The following is a 24,790-nucleotide window of genomic DNA, read 5'->3' as shown; positions in this document are numbered from 1 at the left end:
GCTGGTACAGAACCCCCGTTCTGTACCAATACTCAACGGAAAGGAAGGCAGCGCAATTATCATCCGAGCTGTATCTGTATCTAACCCCGTGCTGTACCTGTCCTGGGAGTGTTTGATGGGGGACAGTGTCGAGGGAGCTTTACTCTGTATCTAACCCCGTGCTGTCCCTGTCCTGGGGGTGTTTGATGGGGACAGTGTAGAGGGAGCTTTACTCTGTATCTAACCCCGTGCTGTACCTGTCCTGGGAGTGTTTGATGGGGGACAGTGTAGAGGGAGCTTTACTCTGTATCTAACCCCGTGCTGTACCTGTCCTGGGAGTGGGGGACAGTGTAGAGGGAGCTTTACTCTGTATCTAACCCCATGCTGTACCTGTCCTGGGAGTGTTTGATGGGGACAGTGTAGAGGGAGCTTTACTCTGTATCTAACCCCGTGCTGTACCTGTCCTGGGAGTGTTTGATGGGGGACAGTGTAGAGGGAGCTTTACTCTGTATCTAACCCCGTGCTGTCCCTGTCCTGGGAATGTTTGATGGGGGACAGTGTAGAGGGAGCTTTACTCTGTATCTAACCCCGTGCTGTACCTGTCCTGGGAGTGTTTGATGGGGGACAGTGTAGAGGGAGCTTTACTCTGTATCTAACCCCATGCTGTACCTGTCCTGGGAGTGTTTGATGGGGACAGTGTAGAGGGAGCTTTACTCTGTATCTAACCCCATGCTGTACCTGTCCTGGGAGTGTTTGATGGGGGACAGTGTAGAGGGAGCTTTACTCTGTATCTAACCCCGTGCTGTACCTATCCTGGGAGTGTTTGATGGGGACAGTGTAGAGGGAGCTTTACTCTGTATCTAACCCCGTGCTGTACCTATCCTGGGAGTGTTTGATGGGGACAGTGTAGAGGGAGCTTTACTCTGTATCTAACCCCGTGCTGTACCTGTCCTGGGAGTGTTTGATGGGGGAGTGTAGAGGGAGCTTTACTCTGTATCTAACCCTGTGCTGTACCTGTCCTGGGAGTGTTTGATGGGGGACAGTGTAGAGGGAGCTTTACTCTGTATCTAACCCCGTGCTGTACCTGTCCTGGGAGTGTTTGATGGGGGACAGTGTAGAGGGAGCTTTACTCTGTATCTAACCCCGTCCTGTACCTGTCCTGGGAGTGTTTGATGGGGGACAGTGTAGAGGGAGCTTTACTCTGTATCTAACCCCGTGCTGTACCTGTCCTGGGAGTGTTTGATGGGGGACAGTGTAGAGGGAGCTTTACTCTGTATCTAACCCCGTGCTGTACCTGTCCTGGGAGTGTTTGATGGGGACAGTGTAGAGGGAGCTTTACTCTGTGTCTAACCCCGTGCTGTACCTGTCCTGGGAGTGTTTGATGGGGGACAGTGTAGAGGGACCTTTACTCTGTATCTAACCCCGTGCTGTACCTGTCCTGGGAGTGTTTGATGGGGACAGTGTAGAGGGAGCTTTACTCTGTATCTAATGCCGTGCTGTACCTGTCCTGGGAGTGTTTGATGGGGGACAGTGTAGAGGGAGCTTTACTCTGTATCTAACCCCGTGCTGTACCTGTCCTGGGAGTGTTTGATGGGGGGGACAGTGTAGAGGGAGCTTTACTCTGTGTCTAACCCCGTGCTGTACCTGTCCTGGGAGTGTTTGATGGGGGGGACAGTGTAGAGGGAGCTTTACTCTGTATCTAACCCTGTGCTGTACCTGTCCTGGGAGTGTTTGATGGGGGGGACAGTGTAGAGGGAGCTTTACTCTGTATCTAACCCGTGCTGTACCTGTCCTGGGAGTGTTTGATGGGGGGGACAGTGTAGAGGGAGCTTTACTCTGTATCTAACCCCGTGCTGTACCTGTCCTGGGAGTGTTTGATGGGGGACAGTGTAGAGGGAGCTTTACTCTGTATCTAACCCCGTGCTGTACCTGTCCTGGGAGTGTTTGATGGGGACAGTGTAGAGGGAGCTTTACTCTGTATCTAACCCCGTGCTGTACCTGTCCTGGGAGTGTTTGATGGGGGACAGTGTAGAGGGAGCTTTACTCTGTATCTAACCCCGTGCTGTACCTGTCCTGGGAGTGGGGGACAGTGTAGAGGGAGCTTTACTCTGTATCTAACCCCATGCTGTACCTGTCCTGGGAGTGTTTGATGGGGACAGTGTAGAGGGAGCTTTACTCTGTATCTAACCCCGTGCTGTACCTGTCCTGGGAGTGTTTGATGGGGGACAGTGTAGAGGGAGCTTTACTCTGTATCTAACCCCGTGCTGTCCCTGTCCTGGGAATGTTTGATGGGGGACAGTGTAGAGGGAGCTTTACTCTGTATCTAACCCCGTGCTGTACCTGTCCTGGGAGTGTTTGATGGGGGACAGTGTAGAGGGAGCTTTACTCTGTATCTAACCCCATGCTGTACCTGTCCTGGGAGTGTTTGATGGGGACAGTGTAGAGGGAGCTTTACTCTGTATCTAACCCCATGCTGTACCTGTCCTGGGAGTGTTTGATGGGGGACAGTGTAGAGGGAGCTTTACTCTGTATCTAACCCCGTGCTGTACCTATCCTGGGAGTGTTTGATGGGGACAGTGTAGAGGGAGCTTTACTCTGTATCTAACCCCGTGCTGTACCTATCCTGGGAGTGTTTGATGGGGACAGTGTAGAGGGAGCTTTACTCTGTATCTAACCCCGTGCTGTACCTGTCCTGGGAGTGTTTGATGGGGGAGTGTAGAGGGAGCTTTACTCTGTATCTAACCCTGTGCTGTACCTGTCCTGGGAGTGTTTGATGGGGGACAGTGTAGAGGGAGCTTTACTCTGTATCTAACCCCGTGCTGTACCTGTCCTGGGAGTGTTTGATGGGGGACAGTGTAGAGGGAGCTTTACTCTGTATCTAACCCCGTCCTGTACCTGTCCTGGGAGTGTTTGATGGGGGACAGTGTAGAGGGAGCTTTACTCTGTATCTAACCCTGTGCTGTACCTGTCCTGGGAGTGTTTGATGGGGGACAGTGTAGAGGGAGCTTTACTCTGTATCTAACCCCGTGCTGTACCTGTCCTGGGAGTGTTTGATGGGGACAGTGTAGAGGGAGCTTTACTCTGTATCTAACCCCGTGCTGTACCTGTCCTGGGAGTGTTTGATGGGGGACAGTGTTTCTGAGATGTGATTGCTCTCGGAGGGTCAGCACAGCGATCAAAGTGAAGCCTGATCGTGCCTCCAGCCGCCCCGTCTCCTGTGATGTAACGTTCAGGAGCACATCTCGGAGGTGGGGGTTTCCCATATCCCAGGGCGCGAGATTCCGGCCAAGCTCGCCCCAACCTGGAAAATCGTGCCTGAGATCAACAGACCTTTGCATAGTCCACCCCTCCCGCTCGCTACAATTCCCCCGTGACGGGCGGGATAGGAAAATCTCCCTCCCAAATTTGTTGAGACCAACACTGTTGTCTTGGACAAGCAGGTTAACGGAGCAGTGCGTGACGTGCTCCTCCAGGACTGTCCGGTTCCCTCAGGTTTCTGTCACCACATCCAAGGACCCCCTTTATGGAAGAGGCCCCAATGAGGCCAACAGCAATGTTAGAGGCAGGTGATGGCCTAGTGGTATTATCGCTGGACTATCGACCCAGAAACTCAGCTAATGTTCTGGGGGACCCGGGTTCGAATCCCGCCACGGCAGATGGTGGAATTTGAATTCAATATAAAATATCAGGAATTAAGAATCTACTGATGACCCATTGTCGGAAAAACCCATCTGGTTCCCTTTGGGGAAGGAAATCTGCCGTCCTTACCCCGGTCTGGCCTACATGTGACTCCAGAGCCACAGCAATGTGGTTGACTCTCAACTTCCCGTCCAAGGGCAACTAGGGATGGGCAATAAATCCCGGCCCAGCCAGCGACGCCCCATGTCCCAGGAATCTCTCAATGGCTTATCCCACACCCACAATCACAGTCTTTGGGGATTTGCCCCCCGCTCCAGTTCAGCACTAAATCCTCCAGTTAACACTCACCCGGAAACCTCGAGGCAAAAGGGATGAAGGTTGCTGACAGTGCTTCCTCTCTGAGGCTGAAAGTGGGTAACTGGGTAAGAAAATAGCAGAGAATGTTCCGGTTACGAAGCAAGCAGAGACTGGGCGTGCAGCATTCACCCCCCCCCCCCCCCCCCCTCTGAGGGCATGAATTAAATACCCCACCCTGCCGACACTTCCTCACCATCTGTGTGTCCACAAGCCACTGGCAGATGTACATCACATTCCGCAATAGAAGAGTTTGTACCTTGAAGCCAACTCAGAGTGTTTGCAAGTGGCTTTACAGTCGAGATTTCACACTCCCGCTCTCCACAATTGCAATCCCAAACCCCTTCCCGTTCACTCCCGCTCTCCACAGTCCCAAACCCCTTCCCGTCCACTCCCACTCTCCACAGTCCCGAACCCCTTCCCGTTCACTCCCACTCTCCACAGTCCCGAACCCCTTCCCGTTCACTCCCGCTCTCCACAGTCCCAAACCCCTTCCCGTTCACTCCCGCTCTCCACAGTCCCAAACCCCTTCCCGTTCACTCCCGCTCTCCACAGTCCCAAACCCCTTCCCGTTCACTCCCGCTCTCTACAGTCCCAAACCTCTTCCCATTCACTCCCGCTCTCCACAGTCCCAAACCCCTTCCCGTTCACTCCCGCTCTCCACAATCCCAAACCCCTTCCCGTTCACTCCCGCTCTCCATAATCCCAAACCCCTTCCCGTTCACTCCCGCTCTCCACAATCCCAAACCCCTTCCCGTTCACTCCCGCTCTCCACAGTCCCAAACCCCTTCCCGTTCACTCCCGCTCTCCACAATCCCAAACCCCTTCCCGTTCACTCCCGCTCTCCACAATCCCAAACCCCTTCCCATTCACTCCCGCTCTCCACAGTCCCAAACCCCTTCCCGTTCACTCCCGCTCTCCACAATCCCAAACCCCTTCCCGTTCACTCCCGCTCTCCACAATCCCAAACCCCTTCCCGTTCACTCGCACCGTACACAATCCCAATCCTAAACCCCTTCCCGTTCACTCCCACTGTACACAATCCCAATGGACCCAAACCCCTTCCCATTCACTCCCACTGTACACAATCCCAATCCCCTTCCCGTTCACTCCCACTGTACACAATCCTAAACCCCTTTCTGTTCACTCCCACCATACACAATCCCAATCCCAAACCCTTTCCCATTCACTCCCACTGTACACAATCCCAATCCCCTTCCCGTTCACTCCCACCATACGTGATCCCAATCCCAAACCCCTTCCCGTTCACTCCCACTGTACACAATCCTAATGGACCCAAACCCCTTCCCGTTCACTCCCACTGTACACGATCCCAATCCCAAACCCCTTCCCGTTCACTCTCTCTGTACACAATCCCAATCCCAAACCCTTCCCGTTCATTCCCACTGTACACAATCCCAATGGACCCAAACCCCTTCCCGTTCACTCCCACTGTACATAATCCCAATGGACCCAAACCCCTTCCCGTTCACTCCCACCGTACACAATCCCAATCCCAAACCCCTTCCCGTTCACTCCCACCATACACGATCCCAATCCCAAACCCCTTCCCGTTCACTCCCACTGTACACAATCCCAATGGACCCAAACCCCTTCCCGTTCAGTCCCACTGGACACAATCCCAATGGACCCAAACCCCTTCCCGTTCACTCTCACTGTACACAATCCCAATGGACCCATCCCCTTCCCATTCACTCCCACTGTACACAATCCCAATGGACCCAAACCCCTTCCCGTTCACTCCCACTGTACATAATCCCAATGGACCCAAACCCCTTCCCGTTCACTCCCACTGTACACAATCCCAATCCCAAACCCCTTCCCGTTCACTCCCACCGTACACAATCCCAATCCCAAACCCCTTCCCGTTCACTCCCACCATACGCGATCCCAATCCCAAACCCCTTCCCGTTCACTCCCACTGTACACAATCCCAATGGACCCAAACCCCTTCCCGTTCAGTCCCACTGGACACAATCCCAATGGACCCATACCCCTTCCCATTCACTCCCACTGTGCACAATCCCAAACCCCTTCCCGTTCACTCCCACTGTACATAATCCCAATAGACCCAAACCCCTTCCCGTTCACTCCCACTGTACATAATCCCAATGGACCCAAACCCCTTCCCATTCACTCCCACTGTGCACAATCCCAAACCCAAACCCCTTCCCGTTCACTCCCACTGTACACCATCCCAATCCCAAACCCCTTCCTGTCACTCCCACTGTACACAATCCCAATGGACCCCAACCCCTTCCCGTTCACTCCCACTGTACACAATCCCAATGGACCCAAACCCCTTCCCGTTCACTCCCACTGTACACAATCCCAATGGACCCAAACCCCTTCCCGTTCACTCCCACTGTACACAATCCCAATGGATCCACAGATCAGGTTAATAGTGAATCACACTGAGGTGACCAGTTTATTTGAATGAGAACTGAGTTTCCTTATCTGGATTGAAGTACTCTATTCAACTCTTTATTGTTCACTGATTGGCCATCCTAACTTGAACCCTCAGGAGAGTTTCACAAGTAATTTGTTCGAGAAGTTCTACTTACCATCGCGATTGTGGAAGCTGCAAAGAGAAAGGAGAGAAACTGTGATTACAGGATAGAGTAGGACCTCGTACCTACAGGCAACCAGCCTCCCATCCATTGACTCTGTCTACACTTCCCGCTGCCTCGGGGAAAAGCAGCCAGCATAATTAAGGACCCCACGCACCCCCGGACATTCTCTCTTCCACCTTCTTCCTTCGGGAAAAAGATACAAAAGTCTGAGGTCACGTACCGACCGACTCAAGAACAGCTTCTTCCCTGCTGCTGTCAGACTTTTGAATGGACCTACCTCGCATTAAGCTGATCTTTCTCTACACCCTAGCTATGACTGTAACCCTACATTCTGCACTCTCTCCTTTCCTTCTCTATGAACGGTATGCTTTGTCTGTATAGCGCGCAAGAAACAATACTTTTCACTGTCTTCATGTGACAATAATAAATCAAATCAAATCAAAGTGAATTTATATTTCAGAGAATCCCAACAGTGCAGAAGGAGGCCATTCAGCCCATCGAGCCTGCACCGACCACAATCCCACCCATCTCCGTAACCCCCACACATTTAACTTCCTAGTCCCCCTGACACTAAGGGGTAATTTAGCCTGGCCAATCCACCTAACCCGCACGTCTTTCGGACAGTGGGAGGAAACCGGAGCACCCGGAGGAAACCCACGCAGTCACGGGGGGGGAGAACGTGCAGACTCCACGCAGTCATTTCATTGGTCGAGGTTCCGTGAGTGACGCTAGCATCAGACCCGGCCGACATTGGACAATGAAGTCCAAAACAGAAAATGCTGGAAAATCTCTGCAGGTCTGACAGTATCGGTGAGGACTGAATGCAGCCAACGTTTCGAGTCTGGGTGACCCTTTCATCAGAGCCAACAATGAGTGTCCAGTATTTGCGCCAGAGTGAGCTGTGGCGAGGGGTGAAAGGTCAGACAGTGTGGTGAGGAGGAAGCATTCCTCCAACCGGGCATGCGGTGGCACAGCGGGTTAGCGCTGCTGCCTCACAGCGCCAAGGACCCGGGTTCGATTCCCGGCCTCGGGTCACTGTCTGTGCGGAGTCTGCACGTTATCATAGAAACCCTACAGTGCAGAAGGAGGCCATTCGGCCCATCGAGTCTGCACCGACCACAATCCCACCCAGGCCCTACCCCCACATATTTTACCCGCTAATCCCTCTAACCTACGCATCCCAGGACTCTAAGGGGCAATTTTTAACCTGGCCAATCAACCAAACCCGCACATCTTTGGACTGTGGGAGGAAACCGGAGCACCCGGAGGGAACCCACGCAGACACGAGGAGAATGTGCAAACTCCACACAGACAGTGACCCGAGCCGGGAATCGAACCCGGGACCCTGGAGCTGTGAAGCAGCAGTGCTGACCACTGTGCCGCAGTTCTCCCCGTGTCGGCGTGGGTTTCCTCCGGGTGCTCCGGTTTCCTCCCACACTCCAAAGACGTGCTGGTTAGGGTGCTAAATTCTCCCTCAGTGTAACCCGAACAGGCGCCGGAGTGTGGGCGACTAGGGGATTTTCACAGTAACTTCATTGCAGTGTTAATGTGAGCCTCCTCGTGACACTAATAACTGAACTTTATTTCACACATGATTACAGCTCTTACGAACCCTCGATATTATCCTGGGGATTTGCATCGTGGGTGACGGACGGTGGCATCGTGACTGGCACTTGAATTATCCGGGCTTTGCCCTCCGAGTCGATACGAACCACAATGTTACTTCCTGGCGGGATGCTGATCTTCTGGTGGGAGCTGGAGAAGTGGTAGCCCATTCCGGCTGGACACGTCTCCTGGAATTCGGCTTCGGCAGACAAAACAAGGAGAGGGTGAAGGGTTTGCTCACGGGGGGAATGGCTCACGCGGTGATACAGGGCTACGGGGAGAGAGTGGGGATTGATACAGGGCCATGGGGAGAGACTGGGGCAGTGGGATTAGTTTGGGGATTGATACAGGGCTATGGGGAGAGACTGGGGCAGTGGGATTAGTTTGGGGATTGATACAGGGCTATGGGGAGAGAGTGGGGCAGTGGGATTAGTTTGGGGATTGATACAGGGGTATGGGGAGAGAGTGGGGCAGTGGGATTAGTTTGGGGACTGATACAGGGCTACGGGGAGAGAGTGGGGACTGATACAGGGCCATGGGGAGAGACTGGGGCAGTGGGATTAGTTTGGGGATTGATACAGGGCCATGGGGAGAGACTGGGGCAGTGGGATTAGTTTGGGATTGATACAGGGCTATGGGGAGAGAGCGGGGCACTGGGATTAGTTTGGGATTGATACAGGGCTATGGGGAGAGACTGGGGCACTGGGATTAGTTTGGGATTGATACAGGGCTATGAGGAGAGACTGGAGCACTGGGATTAGTTTGGGATTGATACAGGGCTATGGGGAGAGAGCGGGGCAGTGGGATTAGTTTGGGGATTGATACAGGGCCATGGGGAGAGACTGGGGCAGTGGGATTAGTTTGGGGATTGATACAGGGCCATGGGGAGAGACTGGGGCAGTGGGATTAGTTTGGGATTGATACAGGGCCATGGGGAGAGACTGGCGCACTGGGATTAGTACAGGGCCATGGGGAGAGAGTGGGGCACTGGGATTAGTTTGGGATTGATACAGGGCTATGAGGCGAGTCTGGGGCAGTGGGATTAGTTTGGGATTGATACAGGGCTATTGGGGGAGAGTGGGGCAGTGGGATCAGTTTGGGACAGATACAGGGCTATTGGGGGAGAGTGGGGCAGTGGCTTTAGTTTGGGGATTGGTACAGGGCTATGGGGAGAGAGCGAGGCAGTGGGATTAGTTTGGGGATTGACACAGGGCAATGGGGAGAGAGTGGGGCAGTGGGATTAATTTGGGGATTGATACAGGGCAATGGGGAGAGAGCGGGGCAGTGGGATTAATTTGGGGACTGCTACAGCGCTATGGGGACAGAGCGAGGCAGTGGGATTAGTTTAGGGATTGATACAGGGCTATGGGGAGAATGCGGGGCAGTGGGATTAGTTTGGGGATTGATACAGGGCTGTGGGGAGAGAGTGGGGCAGTGGTATTAGTTTGGGGGATTGATACAGGGCTCTGGGGAAAGAGTGGGGCAGTGGGATTAGTTTGGGAATTGATACAGGGCTATGGGGAGAGAGCGGGGCAGTGGGATTAGTTTGGAGATTGATACAGGGCTATGGGGAGAGAGTGGGGCAGTGGGTTTAGTTTGGGATTGATACAGGGCTATGGGGAGAGAGCGGGGCAGTGGGATTAGTTTGGAGATTGATACAGGGCTATGGGGAGAGAGTGGGGCAGTGGGTTTAGTTTGGGATTGATACAGGACTATGGGGAGAGAGCGGGGCAGTGGGATTAGTTTGGGGATTGATCCAGGGCTCTGGGGAGAGAGCGGGGCAGTGGGATTAGTTTGGGGATTGATACAGGGCTATGGGGAGAGAGCGGGGCAGTGGGATTAGTTTGGGGATTGATACAGGGCTGTGGGGAGAGAACGGGGCAGTGGGATTAGTTTGGGGATTGATACAGGGCTATGGGGAGTGAGCGGGGCACTGGGATTAGTTTGGGGATTGATACAGGGCTATGGGGAGTGAGTGGGGCAGTGGGATTAGTTTGGGGATTGATACAGGGCTATGGGGAGAGAGCGGGGCAGTGGGATTAGTTTGGGGATTGATACAGGGCTATGGGGAGAGTGCGGGGCAGTGGGATTAGTTTGGGGATTGATACAGGGCTATGGGGAGTGAGCGGGGCAGTGGGATTAGTTTGGGGATTGATACAGGGCTATGGGGAGAGAGTGGGGCAGTGGGATTAGTTTGGGGATTGATACAGGGCTATGGGGAGAGAGCGGGGCAGTGGGATTAGTTTGGGGATTGATACAGGGTGATGGGGAGAGCGCGGGGCAGTGGGATGAGTTTGGGAATTGATACAGGGTGATGGGGAGAGCGCGGGGCAGTGGGATTAGTTTGGGGATTGATACAGGGCTGTGGGGAGAGCGCGGGGCAGTGGGATTAGTTTGGGGATTGATACAGGGCTGTGGGGAGAGAACGGGGCAGTGGGATTAATTTGGGGATTGATACAGGGCTATGGGGAGTGAGCGGGGCACTGGGATTAGTTTGGGGATTGATACAGGGCTCTGGGGAGTGAGCGGGGCACTGGGATTAGTTTGGGGATTGATACAGGGCTATGGGGAGTGAGTGGGGCAGTGGGATTAGTTTGGGGATTGATACAGGGCGATGGGGAGAGCGCGGGGCAGTGGGATTAGTTTGGGGATTGATACAGGGCTATGGGGAGTGAGTGGGGCAGTGGGATTAGTTTGGGGATTGATACAGGGCTATGGGGAGTGAGTGGGGCAGTGGGATTAGTTTGGGGATTGATACAGGGCTATGGGGAGAGAGTGAGGCAGTGGGATTAGTTTGGGGATTGATACAGGGCGATGGGGAGAGCGCGGGGCAGTGGGATTAGTTTGGGGATTGATACAGGGCGATGGGGAGAGCGCGGGGCAGTGGGATGAGTTTGGGGATTGATACAGGGCTATGGGGAGAGTGCGGGGCAGTGGGATTAGTTTGGGGATTGATACAGGGCGATGGGGAGAGAGTGGGGCAGTGGGATTAGTTTGGGGAATAATACAGGGCTATGGGGAGTGAGCGGGGCAGTGGGATGAGTTTGGGATTGATACAGGTCTATGGGGAGAGAGCGAGGCAGTGGGATTAGTTTGGGATTGATACAGGGCGATGGGGAGAGCGCGGGGCAGTGGGATGAGTTTGGGGATTGATACAGGGCTATGGGGAGAGAGTGGGGCAGTGGGATGAGTTTGGGGATTGATACAGGGCTATGGGGAGAGAGCGGGGCAGTGGGATTAGTTTGGGGATTGATACAGGGCGATGGGGAGAGAGCGGGGCAGTGGGATTAGTTTGGGGATTGATACAGGGCGATGGGGAGAGAGCGGGGCAGTGGGATTAGTTTGGGATTGATACAGGGCGATGGGGAGAGAGCGGGGCAGTGGGATGAGTTTGGGGATTGATACAGGGCGATGGGGAGAGAGCGGGGCAGTGGGATTAGTTTGGGGATTGATACAGGGCGATGGGGAGAGAGCGGGGCAGTGGGATGAGTTTGGGGATTGATACAGGGCGATGGGGAGAGCGCGGGGCAGTGGGATGAGTTTGGGGATTGATACAGGGCGATGGGGAGAGAGCGGGGCAGTGGGATTAGTTTGGGGATTGATACAGGGCGATGGGGAGAGAGCGGGGCAGTGGGATTAGTTTGGGGATTGATACAGGGCGATGGGGAGAGAGCGGGGCAGTGGGATGAGTTTGGGGATTGATACAGGGCGATGGGGAGAGCGCGGGGCAGTGGGATGAGTTTGGGAATGCGACAGGACTCTGGTTCACTGTCTTACCTGCTCCAGGGTTTGGGCACGCATCGCAGTCTGAGCCCCAGGCTTTGCCCACAGTGCAGCAACAGAGCTGCTTGGTTAGCTCCCCGCGCAGTGGGTAGGTACAACCCTCCTCAGCACTCACCAGCAGGTAGCATGGGCCCTTCGCCTCGGGTTTCTCAATCACTTCAACATGGACAGAAATATCGTTCCCAAAGTCAGCGACAACAATAAAACACACAGATATATCCCACACCCCCCACCGTAACACCAATATACCCCACACCCCTCACTGTAACACCAATATACCCCACACCCCCCACCGTAACACCAATATACCCCACACCCCTCACTGTAACACTGATATACCCCACACTCCTCACTGTAACACCAATATACCCCACACCCCCCACCGTAACACCAATATACCCCACACCCCCCACCGTAACACCAATATACCCCACACCCCTCACTGTAACACCAATATACCCCACACCCCCCACCGTAACACCAATATACCCCACACCCCTCACTGTAACACCAATATACCCCACACCCCCCACCGTAACACCAATATACCCCACACCCCTCACTGTAACACTGATATACCCCACACTCCTCACTGTAACACCAATATACCCCACACCCCCCACCGTAACACCAATATACCCCACACCCCCCACCGTAACACCAATATACCCCACACTCCTCACTGTAACACCAATATACCCCACACTCCTCACTGTAACACTGATATACCCCACACCCCCCACCGTAACACCAATATACCCCACACCCCCCACCGTAACACCAATATACCCCACACCCCCCACTGTAACACTCTCTGATATACCCCACACCCCTCACTGTAACACTGATATACCCCACACTCCTCACTGTAACACTGATATACCCCACATCCCTCACTGTAACACTGATATACCCCACACCCCTCACTGTAACACTCTCTGATATACCCCTCACTATAACACTGATATACCCCACACCCCTCACTGTAACACTCTCTGATATACCCCTCACTATAACACTGATATACCCCACACCCCTCACTGTAACACTGATATACCCCACACCCCTCACTGTAACACTCTCTGATATACCCCTCACTATAACACTGATATACCCCACACCCCTCACTGTAACACTCTCTGATATACCCCACACCCCTCACTGTAACACTGATATACCCCACACCCCTCACTGTAACACTGATATACCCCACACCCCTCACTGTAACACTCTCTGATATACCCCTCACTATAACACTGATATACCCCACACCCCTCACTGTAACACTCTCTGATAGACCCCACACCCCTCACTGTAACACTCTCTGATATACCCCACACCCCTCACTGTAACACTCTCTGATATACCCCACACCCCTCACTGTAACACTGATATACCCCACACCCCTCACTGTAACACTCTCTGATATACCCCACACCCCTCACTGTAACACTCTCTGATATACCCCACACCCCTCACTGTAACACTGATATACCCCACACCCCTCACTGTAACACTGATATACCCCACACCCCTCACTGTAACACTCTCTGATATACCCCACACCCCTCACTGTAACATTCTCTGATATACCTCACACCCCTCACTGTAACACTCTCTGATATACCCCACACCCCTCACTGTAACACTGATATACCCCACACCCTCACTGTAACACTGATATACCCCACACCCCTCACTGTAACACTCTCTGATATACTCCACACCCCTCACTGTAACACTCTCTGATATACCCCACACCCTCACTGTAACACTGATATACCCCATACCCCTCACTGTAACACTGATATACCCCACACCCCTCACTGTAACACTGATATACCCCACACCCCTCACTGTAGCACTCTCTGATATACCCCACACTCCTCACTGTAACACTGATATACCCCACACCCCTCACTGTAACACTGATATACCCCACACCCCTCACTGTAACACTGATATACCCCACACCCCTCACTGTAACACTGATATACCCCACACCCCTCACTGTAACACCAATATACCCCACACTCCTCACTGTAACACTGATATACCCCACACCCCTCACTGTAACACTGATATACCCCACACCCCTCACTGTAACACTGATATACCCCACACCCCTCACTGTAACACTGATATACCCCAAACATCTCACCGTAATACAAATATACACCACACCCCTCACAGTAACACTGATATACCCCACACCGCTCACTGTAACACTGATATACCCCAAACACCTCACCGTAATACCAATATACCCCAAACTCCTCACTGTAACACTGATATACCCCAAACACCTCACCGTAATACCAATATACCCCACACCCCTCACTGTAACACTGATATACCCCACACCCCTCACTGTAACACTGATATACCCCAAACACCCCTCGCTGTAACACTGATATACCCCACACCCCTCACTGTAACTCTGATATACCCCAAACACCCCTCACTGTAACACTGATATACCCCACACCCCTCACTGTAACACTGATATACCCCACACTCCTCACTGTAACACTCTCTGATAACCCCCACACCCCTCACTGTAACACTGATATACCACACACCCCTCACTGTAACACTGATATACCCCACACCCCTCACTGTAACACTCTCTGATATAGCCCACACCCCTCACTGTAACACTCTGATATACCCCACACCCCTCACTGTAATACTCTCTGATATACCCTACACCCCTCACTGTAACACTGATATACCCCACACCCCTCACTGTAACACTGATATACCCCACACCCCTCACTGTAACACTGATATACCCCACACCCCTCACTGTAACACTCTCTGATATAGCCCACACCCCTCACTGTAACACTCTGATATACCCCACACCCCTCACTGTAACACTCTCTGATATACCCTACACCCCTCAATGTAACACTCTCTGATATACCCCACACCCCTCACTGTAACACTGATATACCCCACACCCCTCACTGTAACACTGATATACCCTACACCCCTCACTGTAACACTCTCTGATATACCCCACACCCCTCACTGTAACACTCTCTGATATACGCCACACCCCTCACTGTAACACTGATATACCCCACACCCCTCACTGTAACACTGATATACCCCACACCCCTCACTGTAACACTCTCTGATATACCCCACACCCCTCACTGTAACACTGATATACCCCACACCCCTCACTGTAACACTCTCTGATATACCCCACACCCCTCACTGTAACACTCTCTGATATACCCCACACCCCTCACTGTAACACTGATATACCCCACACCCCTCACTGTAACACTGATCTACCCAACACCCCTCACTGTAACACTCTGATATACCCCACACCCCTCACTGTGACACTGATATACCCCACACCCCTCACTGTAACACTCTCTGATATACCCCACACCCCTCACTGTAACACTCTCTGATATACCCCTCACCGTAACACTCTGATATACCCTACACCCCTCACTGTAACACTGATATGCCCCACACCCCTCACTGTAACACTGATATACCCCACACCCCTCACTGTAACACTGATCTACCCCACACCCCTCACTGTAACACTGATCTACCCCACACCCCTCACTGTAACACTGATCTACCCCACACCCCTCACTGTAACACTGATCTACCCCACACACCCTCACTGTAACACTCTCTGATACACCCCACACCCCTCACTGTAACACTGATCTACCCCACACACCCTCACTGTAACACTCTCTGATATACCCCACACCCCTCGCAGTAACACTGATATACCCCACAACCCTCACTGTAACACTGATATACCCCACACCCCTCGCAGTAACACTGATATACCCCACACCCCTCACTGTAACGCTGATATACCCCACACCCCTCACTGTAACACTGATATACCCCACAGCCCTCACTGTAACACTGATATACCCCACACCCCTCACTGTAACACTGATATACCCCACACCCCTCACTGTAACACTGATATACCCCACACCCCTCACTGTATCACTGATATACCCCACAGCCCTCACTGTAACACTGATACACCCCACACCCCTCACTGTAACACTGATATACCCCACACCCCTTATTGTAACACTGATATACCCCACACCCCTCACTGTAACACTGATATACCCCACACCCCTCACTGTAACACTGATATACCCCACACCCCTCACTGTAACAATCTCTGATATACCCCACACCCCTCACTGTAACACTGATATACCCCACACCCCTCACTGTAACACTGATATACCCCACACCCCTCACTGTAACACTGATATACCCCACACCCCTCACTGTAACACTGATATACCTCACACCCCTCACTGTAACACTGATATATCCCACACCCCTCACTGTAACACTGATATACCCCACACCCCTCACTGTAACACTGATATACCTCACACCCCTCACTGTAACACTGATATAGCCCACACCCCTCACTGTAACACTGATATACCTCACACCCCTCACTGTAACACTGATATATCCCACACCCCTCACTGTAACACTGATATACCCCACACCCCTCACTGTAGCACTCTCTGATATACCCCACACTCCTCACTGTAACACTGATATACCCCACACCCCTCACTGTAACACTGATATACCCCACACCCCTCACTGTAACACTGATATACCCCACACCCCTCACTGTAACACTGATATACCCCACACCCCTCACTGTAACACCAATATACCCCACACTCCTCACTGTAACACTGATATACCCCACACCCCTCACTGTAACACTGATATACCCCACACCCCTCACTGTAACACTGATATACCCCACACCCCTCACTGTAACACTGATATACCCCAAACATCTCACCGTAATACAAATATACACCACACCCCTCACAGTAACACTGATATACCCCACACCGCTCACTGTAACACTGATATACCCCAAACACCTCACCGTAATACCAATATACCCCAAACTCCTCACTGTAACACTGATATACCCCAAACACCTCACCGTAATACCAATATACCCCACACCCCTCACTGTAACACTGATATACCCCACACCCCTCACTGTAACACTGATATACCCCAAACACCCCTCGCTGTAACACTGATATACCCCACACCCCTCACTGTAACTCTGATATACCCCAAACACCCCTCACTGTAACACTGATATACCCCACACCCCTCACTGTAACACTGATATACCCCACACTCCTCACTGTAACACTCTCTGATAACCCCCACACCCCTCACTGTAACACTGATATACCACACACCCCTCACTGTAACACTGATATACCCCACACCCCTCACTGTAACACTCTCTGATATAGCCCACACCCCTCACTGTAACACTCTGATATACCCCACACCCCTCACTGTAACACTCTCTGATATACCCTACACCCCTCACTGTAACACTGATATACCCCACACCCCTCACTGTAACACTGATATACCCCACACCCCTCACTGTAACACTGATATACCCCACACCCCTCACTGTAACACTCTCTGATATAGCCCACACCCCTCACTGTAACACTCTGATATACCCCACACCCCTCACTGTAACACTCTCTGATATACCCTACACCCCTCAATGTAACACTCTCTGATATACCCCACACCCCTCACTGTAACACTGATATACCCCACACCCCTCACTGTAACACTGATATACCCTACACCCCTCACTGTAACACTCTCTGATATACCCCACACCCCTCACTGTAACACTCTCTGATATACGCCACACCCCTCACTGTAACACTGATATACCCCACACCCCTCACTGTAACACTGATATACCCCACACCCCTCACTGTAACACTCTCTGATATACCCCACACCCCTCACTGTAACACTGATATACCCCACACCCCTCACTGTAACACTCTCTGATATACCCCACACCCCTCACTGTAACACTCTCTGATATACCCCACACCCCTCACTGTAACACTGATATACCCCACACCCCTCACTGTAACACTGATCTACCCAACACCCCTCACTGTAACACTCTGATATACCCCACACCCCTCACTGTGACACTGATATACCCCACACCCCTCACTGTAACACTCTCTGATATACCCCACACCCCTCACTGTAACACTCTCTGATATACCCCTCACCGTAACACTCTGATATACCCTACACCCCTCACTGTAACACTGATATGCCCCACACCCCTCACTGTAACACTGATATACCCCACACCCCTCACTGTAACACTGATCTACCCCACACCCCTCACTGTAACACTGATCTACCCCACACCCCTCACTGTAACACTGATCTACCCCACACCCCTCACTGTAACACTGATCTACCCCACACACCCTCACTGTAACACTCTCTGATACACCCCACACCCCTCACTGTAACACTGATCTACCCCACACACCCTCACTGTAACACTCTCTGATATACCCCACACCCCTCGCAGTAACACTGATATACCCCACAACCCTCACTGTAACACTGATATACCCCACACCCCTCGCAGTAACACTGATATACCCCACACCCCTCACTGTAACGCTGATATACCCCACACCCCTCACTGTAACACTGATATACCCCACAGCCCTCACTGTAACACTGATATACCCCACACCCCTCACTGTAACACTGATATACCCCACACCCCTCACTGTAACACTGATATACCCCACACCCCTCACTGTATCACTGATATACCCCACAGCCCTCACTGTAACACTGATACACCCCACACCCCTCACTGTAACACTGATATACCCCACACCCCTTATTGTAACACTGATATACCCCACACCCCTCACTGTAACACTGATATACCCCACACCCCTCACTGTAACACTGATATACCCCACACCCCTCACTGTAACAATCTCTGATATACCCCACACCCCTCACTGTAACACTGATATACCCCACACCCCTCACTGTAACACTGATATACCCCACACCCCTCACTGTAACACTGATATACCCCACACCCCTCACTGTAACACTGATATACCTCACACCCCTCACTGTAACACTGATATATCCCACACCCCTCACTGTAACACTGATATACCCCACACCCCTCACTGTAACACTGATATACCTCACACCCCTCACTGTAACACTGATATAGCCCACACCCCTCACTGTAACACTGATATACCTCACACCCCTCACTGTAACACTGATATATCCCACACCCCTCACTGTAACACTGATATACCCCACACCCCTCACTGTAACACTGATATACCTCACACCCCTCACTGTAACACTGATATACCCCACACCCCTCACTGTAACACTGATATACCTCACACCCCTCACTGTAACACTGATATACCTCACACCCCTCACTGTAACACTGATATATCCCACACCCCTCACTGTAACACTGATATACCTCACACCCCTCACTGTAACACTGATATATCCCACACCCCTCACTGTAACACTGATATACCCCACACCCCTCACTGTAACACTGATATATCCCACACCCCTCACTGTAACACTGATATACCTCACACCCCTCACTGTAACACTGATATATCCCACACCCCTCACTGTAACACTGATATAGCTCACACCCCTCACTGTAACACTGATATATCCCACACCCCTCACTGTAACACTGATATACCTCACACCCCTCACTGTAACACTGATATATCCCACACCCCTCACTGTAACACTGATATACCCCACACCCCTCACTGTAACACTGATATACCCCACACCCCTCACTGTAACACTGATATACCCCACACCCCTCACTGTAACACTCTCTGATATACCCCACACCCCTCACTGTAACACTGATATACCCCACACCCCTCACTGTAACACTGATATACCCCACACCCCTCACTGTAACACTCTCTGATATACCCCACACCCCTCACTGTAACACTGATATATCCCACACCCCTCACTGTAACACTGATATACCTCACACCCCTCACTGTAACACTGATATATCCCACACCCCTCACTGTAACACTGATATACCCCACACCCCTCACTGTAACACTGATATACCCCACACCCCTCACTGTAACACTCTCTGATATACCCCACACCCCTCACTGTAACACTCATATACCCCACACCCCTCACTGTAACACTGATATACCTCACACCCCTCACTGTAACACTGATATATCCCACACCCCTCACTGTAACACTGATATACCCCACACCCCTCACTGTAACACTGATATACCCCACACCCCTCACTGTAACACTGATATACCCCACACCCCTCACTGTAACACTGATATACCTCACACTCCTCACTGTAACACTGATATACCTCACACCCCTCACTGTAACACTGATATACCCCACACCCCTCACTGTAACACTGATATACCCCACACCCCTCACTGTTACACTGATATACCCCACACCCCTCACTGTAACACTGATATACCTCACACCCCTCACTGTAACACTGATATACCCCACACCCCTCACTGTAACACTGATATACCTCACACCCCTCACTGTAACACTGATATACCCCACACCCCTCACTGTAACACTGATATACCTCACACCCCTCACTGTAACACTGATATACCCCACACCCCTCACTGTAACACTGATATACCTCACACTCCTCACTGTAACACTGATATACCTCACACCCCTCACTGTAACACTGATATACCCCACACCCCTCACTGTAACACTGATATACCCCACACCCCTCACTGTTACACTGATATACCCCACACCCCTCACTGTAACACTGATATACCCCACACCCCTCACTGTAACACTGATATACCCCACACCCCTCACTGTAACACTGATATACCCCACACCCCTCACTGTAACACTGATATACCCCACACCCCTCACTGTAACAGTGATATACCCCACACCCCTCACTGTAACACTGATATACCCCACACCCCTCACTGTAACACTGATATACCCCACACCCCTCACTGTAACACTGATATACCCCACACCCCTCACTGTAACACTGATATACCCCACACCCCTCACTGTAACACTGATATACCCCACACCCCTCACTGTAACACTGATATACCCCACACCCCTCACTGTTACACTGATATACCCCACACCCCTCACTATAACACTGATATACCCCACACCCCTCACTGTTACACTGATATACCCCACACCCCTCCCTGTAACACTCTCTGATATACCCCACACCCCTCACTGTAACACTGATACACCCCACACCCCTCACTGTAACACTGATATACCCCACACCCCTCACTGTAACACTGATATACCCCACACCCCTCACTGTAACACTGATATACCTCACACCCCTCACTGTAACACTGATATACCCCACACCCGTCACTGTAACACTGATATACCCCACATCCCTCACTGTAACACTGATATACCCCACACCCCTCACTGTAACACTGATATACCCCACACCCCTCACTGTAACGCTGATATACCCCACATCCCTCACTGTAACACTGATATACCCCACACCCCTCACTGTAACACTGATATACCCCACACCCCTCACTGTAACACTGATATACCCCACACCCCTCACTGTAACACTCTCTGATATACCCCACACCCCTCACTGTAACACTCTCTGATATACCCCACACCCCTCACTGTAACACTGATATACCCCACACCCCTCACTGTAACACTGATATACCCCACACCCCTCACTGTAACACTGATATACCCCACACCCCTCACTGTAACACTGATATACCCCACACCCCTCACTGTAACACTCTCTGATATACCCCACACCCCTCACTGTAACACTCTCTGATATACCCCACACCCCTCACTGTAACACTGATATACCCCACACCCCTCACTGTAACACTGATATACCCCACACCCCTCACTGTAACACTGATATACCCCACACCCCTCACTGTAACACTGATATACCCCACACCCCTCACTGTAACACTGATATACCCCGCACCCCTCACTGTAACACTGATATACCCCACACCCCTCACTGTAACACTGATATACCCCACACCCCTCACTGTAACACTCTCTGATATACCCCACACCCCTCACTGTAACACTGATATACCCCACACCCCTCACTGTAACACTCTCTGATATATCCCACACCCCTCACTGTAACACTGATATACCTCACACCCCTCACTGTAACACTGATATATCCCACACCCCTCACTGTAACACTGATATACCTCACACCCCTCACTGTAACACTGATATATCCCACACCCCTCACTGTAACACTGATATACCCCACACCCCTCACTGTAACACTGATATATCCCACACCCCTCACTGTAACACTGATATACCTCACACCCCTCACTGTAACACTGATATATCCCACACCCCTCACTGTAACACTGATATACCTCACACCCCTCACTGTAACACTGATATATCCCACACCCCTCACTGTAACACTGATATACCTCACACCCCTCACTGTAACACTGATATATCCCACACCCCTCACTGTAACACTGATATACCCCACACCCCTCACTGTAACACTGATATACCCCACACCCCTCACTGTAACACTGCTATACCCCACACCCCTCACTGTAACACTCTCTGATATACCCCACACCCCTCACTGTAACACTGATATACCCCACACCCCTCACTGTAACACTGATATACCCCACACCCCTCACTGTAACACTCTCTGATATACCCCACACCCCTCACTGTAACACTGATATATCCCACACCCCTCACTGTAACACTGATATACCTCACACCCCTCACTGTAACACTGATATATCCCACACCCCTCACTGTAACACTGATATACCCCACACCCCTCACTGTAACACTGATATACCCCACACCCCTCACTGTAACACTCTCTGATATACCCCACACCCCTCACTGTAACACTGATATACCCCACACCCCTCACTGTAACACTGATATACCTCACACCCCTCACTGTAACACTGATATATCCCACACCCCTCACTGTAACACTGATATACCCCACACCCCTCACTGTAACACTGATATACCCCACACCCCTCACTGTAACACTGATATACCCCACACCCCTCACTGTAACACTGATATACCTCACACTCCTCACTGTAACACTGATATACCTCACACCCCTCACTGTAACACTGATATACCCCACACCCCTCACTGTAACACTGATATACCCCACACCCCTCACTGTTACACTGATATACCCCACACCCCTCACTGTAACACTGATATACCTCACACCCCTCACTGTAACACTGATATATCCCACACCCCTCACTGTAACACTGATATACCCCACACCCCTCACTGTAACACTGATATACCTCACACCCCTCACTGTAACACTGATATACCCCACACCCCTCACTGTAACACTGATATACCTCACACCCCTCACTGTAACACTGATATACCCCACACCCCTCACTGTAACACTGATATACCTCACACCCCTCACTGTAACACTGATATACCTCACACCCCTCACTGTAACACTGATATATCCCACACCCCTCACTGTAACACTGATATACCTCACACCCCTCACTGTAACACTGATATATCCCACACCCCTCACTGTAACACTGATATACCCCACACCCCTCACTGTAACACTGATATATCCCACACCCCTCACTGTAACACTGATATACCTCACACCCCTCACTGTAACACTGATATATCCCACACCCCTCACTGTAACACTGATATACCTCACACCCCTCACTGTAACACTGATATATCCCACACCCCTCACTGTAACACTGATATACCTCACACCCCTCACTGTAACACTGATATATCCCACACCCCTCACTGTAACACTGATATACCCCACACCCCTCACTGTAACACTGATATACCCCACACCCCTCACTGTAACACTGATATACCCCACACCCCTCACTGTAACACTCTCTGATATACCCCACACCCCTCACTGTAACACTGATATACCCCACACCCCTCACTGTAACACTGATATACCCCACACCCCTCACTGTAACACTCTCTGATATACCCCACACCCCTCACTGTAACACTGATATATCCCACACCCCTCACTGTAACACTGATATACCTCACACCCCTCACTGTAACACTGATATATCCCACACCCCTCACTGTAACACTGATATACCCCACACCCCTCACTGTAACACTGATATACCCCACACCCCTCACTGTAACACTCTCTGATATACCCCACACCCCTCACCGTAACACTGATATACCCCACACCCCTCACTGTAACACTGATATACCTCACACCCCTCACTGTAACACTGATATATCCCACACCCCTCACTGTAACACTGATATACCCCACACCCCTCACTGTAACACTGATATACCCCACACCCCTCACTGTAACACTGATATACCCCACACCCCTCACTGTAACACTGATATACCTCACACTCCTCACTGTAACACTGATATACCTCACACCCCTCACTGTAACACTGATATACCCCACACCCCTCACTGTAACACTGATATACCCCACACCCCTCACTGTTACACTGATATACCCCACACCCCTCACTGTAACACTGATATACCTCACACCCCTCACTGTAACACTGATATACCCCACACCCCTCACTGTAACACTGATATACCTCACACCCCTCACTGTAACACTGATATACCCCACACCCCTCACTGTAACACTGATATACCTCACACCCCTCACTGTAACACTGATATACCCCACACCCCTCACTGTAACACTGATATACCTCACACTCCTCACTGTAACACTGATATACCTCACACCCCTCACTGTAACACTGATATACCCCACACCCCTCACTGTAACACTGATATACCCCACACCC

General features: G+C 51.6%; 1 protein-coding gene across 2 annotated transcripts in view; it reads right to left on the bottom strand.

Moving 5' to 3' along the window:
• ltbp3 (latent transforming growth factor beta binding protein 3) overlaps positions 1-24,790 on the bottom strand; it is a 238,262-nt gene that overhangs the window by 61,347 nt on the left and 152,125 nt on the right. For both annotated transcript variants that reach the window (XM_078200930.1, XM_078200931.1), the window contains exons 7-10: positions 11,949-12,110; positions 8,179-8,370; positions 6,558-6,574; positions 3,967-4,036 (exon numbers count right to left, since the gene is read on the bottom strand). In XM_078200930.1, the coding sequence (XP_078057056.1) occupies positions 3,967-4,036; positions 6,558-6,574; positions 8,179-8,370; positions 11,949-12,110 (441 nt within the window). The remainder of the gene's footprint in view (positions 1-3,966; positions 4,037-6,557; positions 6,575-8,178; positions 8,371-11,948; positions 12,111-24,790) is intronic.

This window comes from Mustelus asterias, chromosome 33 (assembly GCF_964213995.1).
Source record: "Mustelus asterias chromosome 33, sMusAst1.hap1.1, whole genome shotgun sequence".
NCBI lineage: Eukaryota > Metazoa > Chordata > Chondrichthyes > Carcharhiniformes > Triakidae > Mustelus > Mustelus asterias.
The sequence above is the reverse complement of the archived record's forward strand: the minus strand, read 5'-3'. Positions and strand labels throughout refer to the sequence as shown.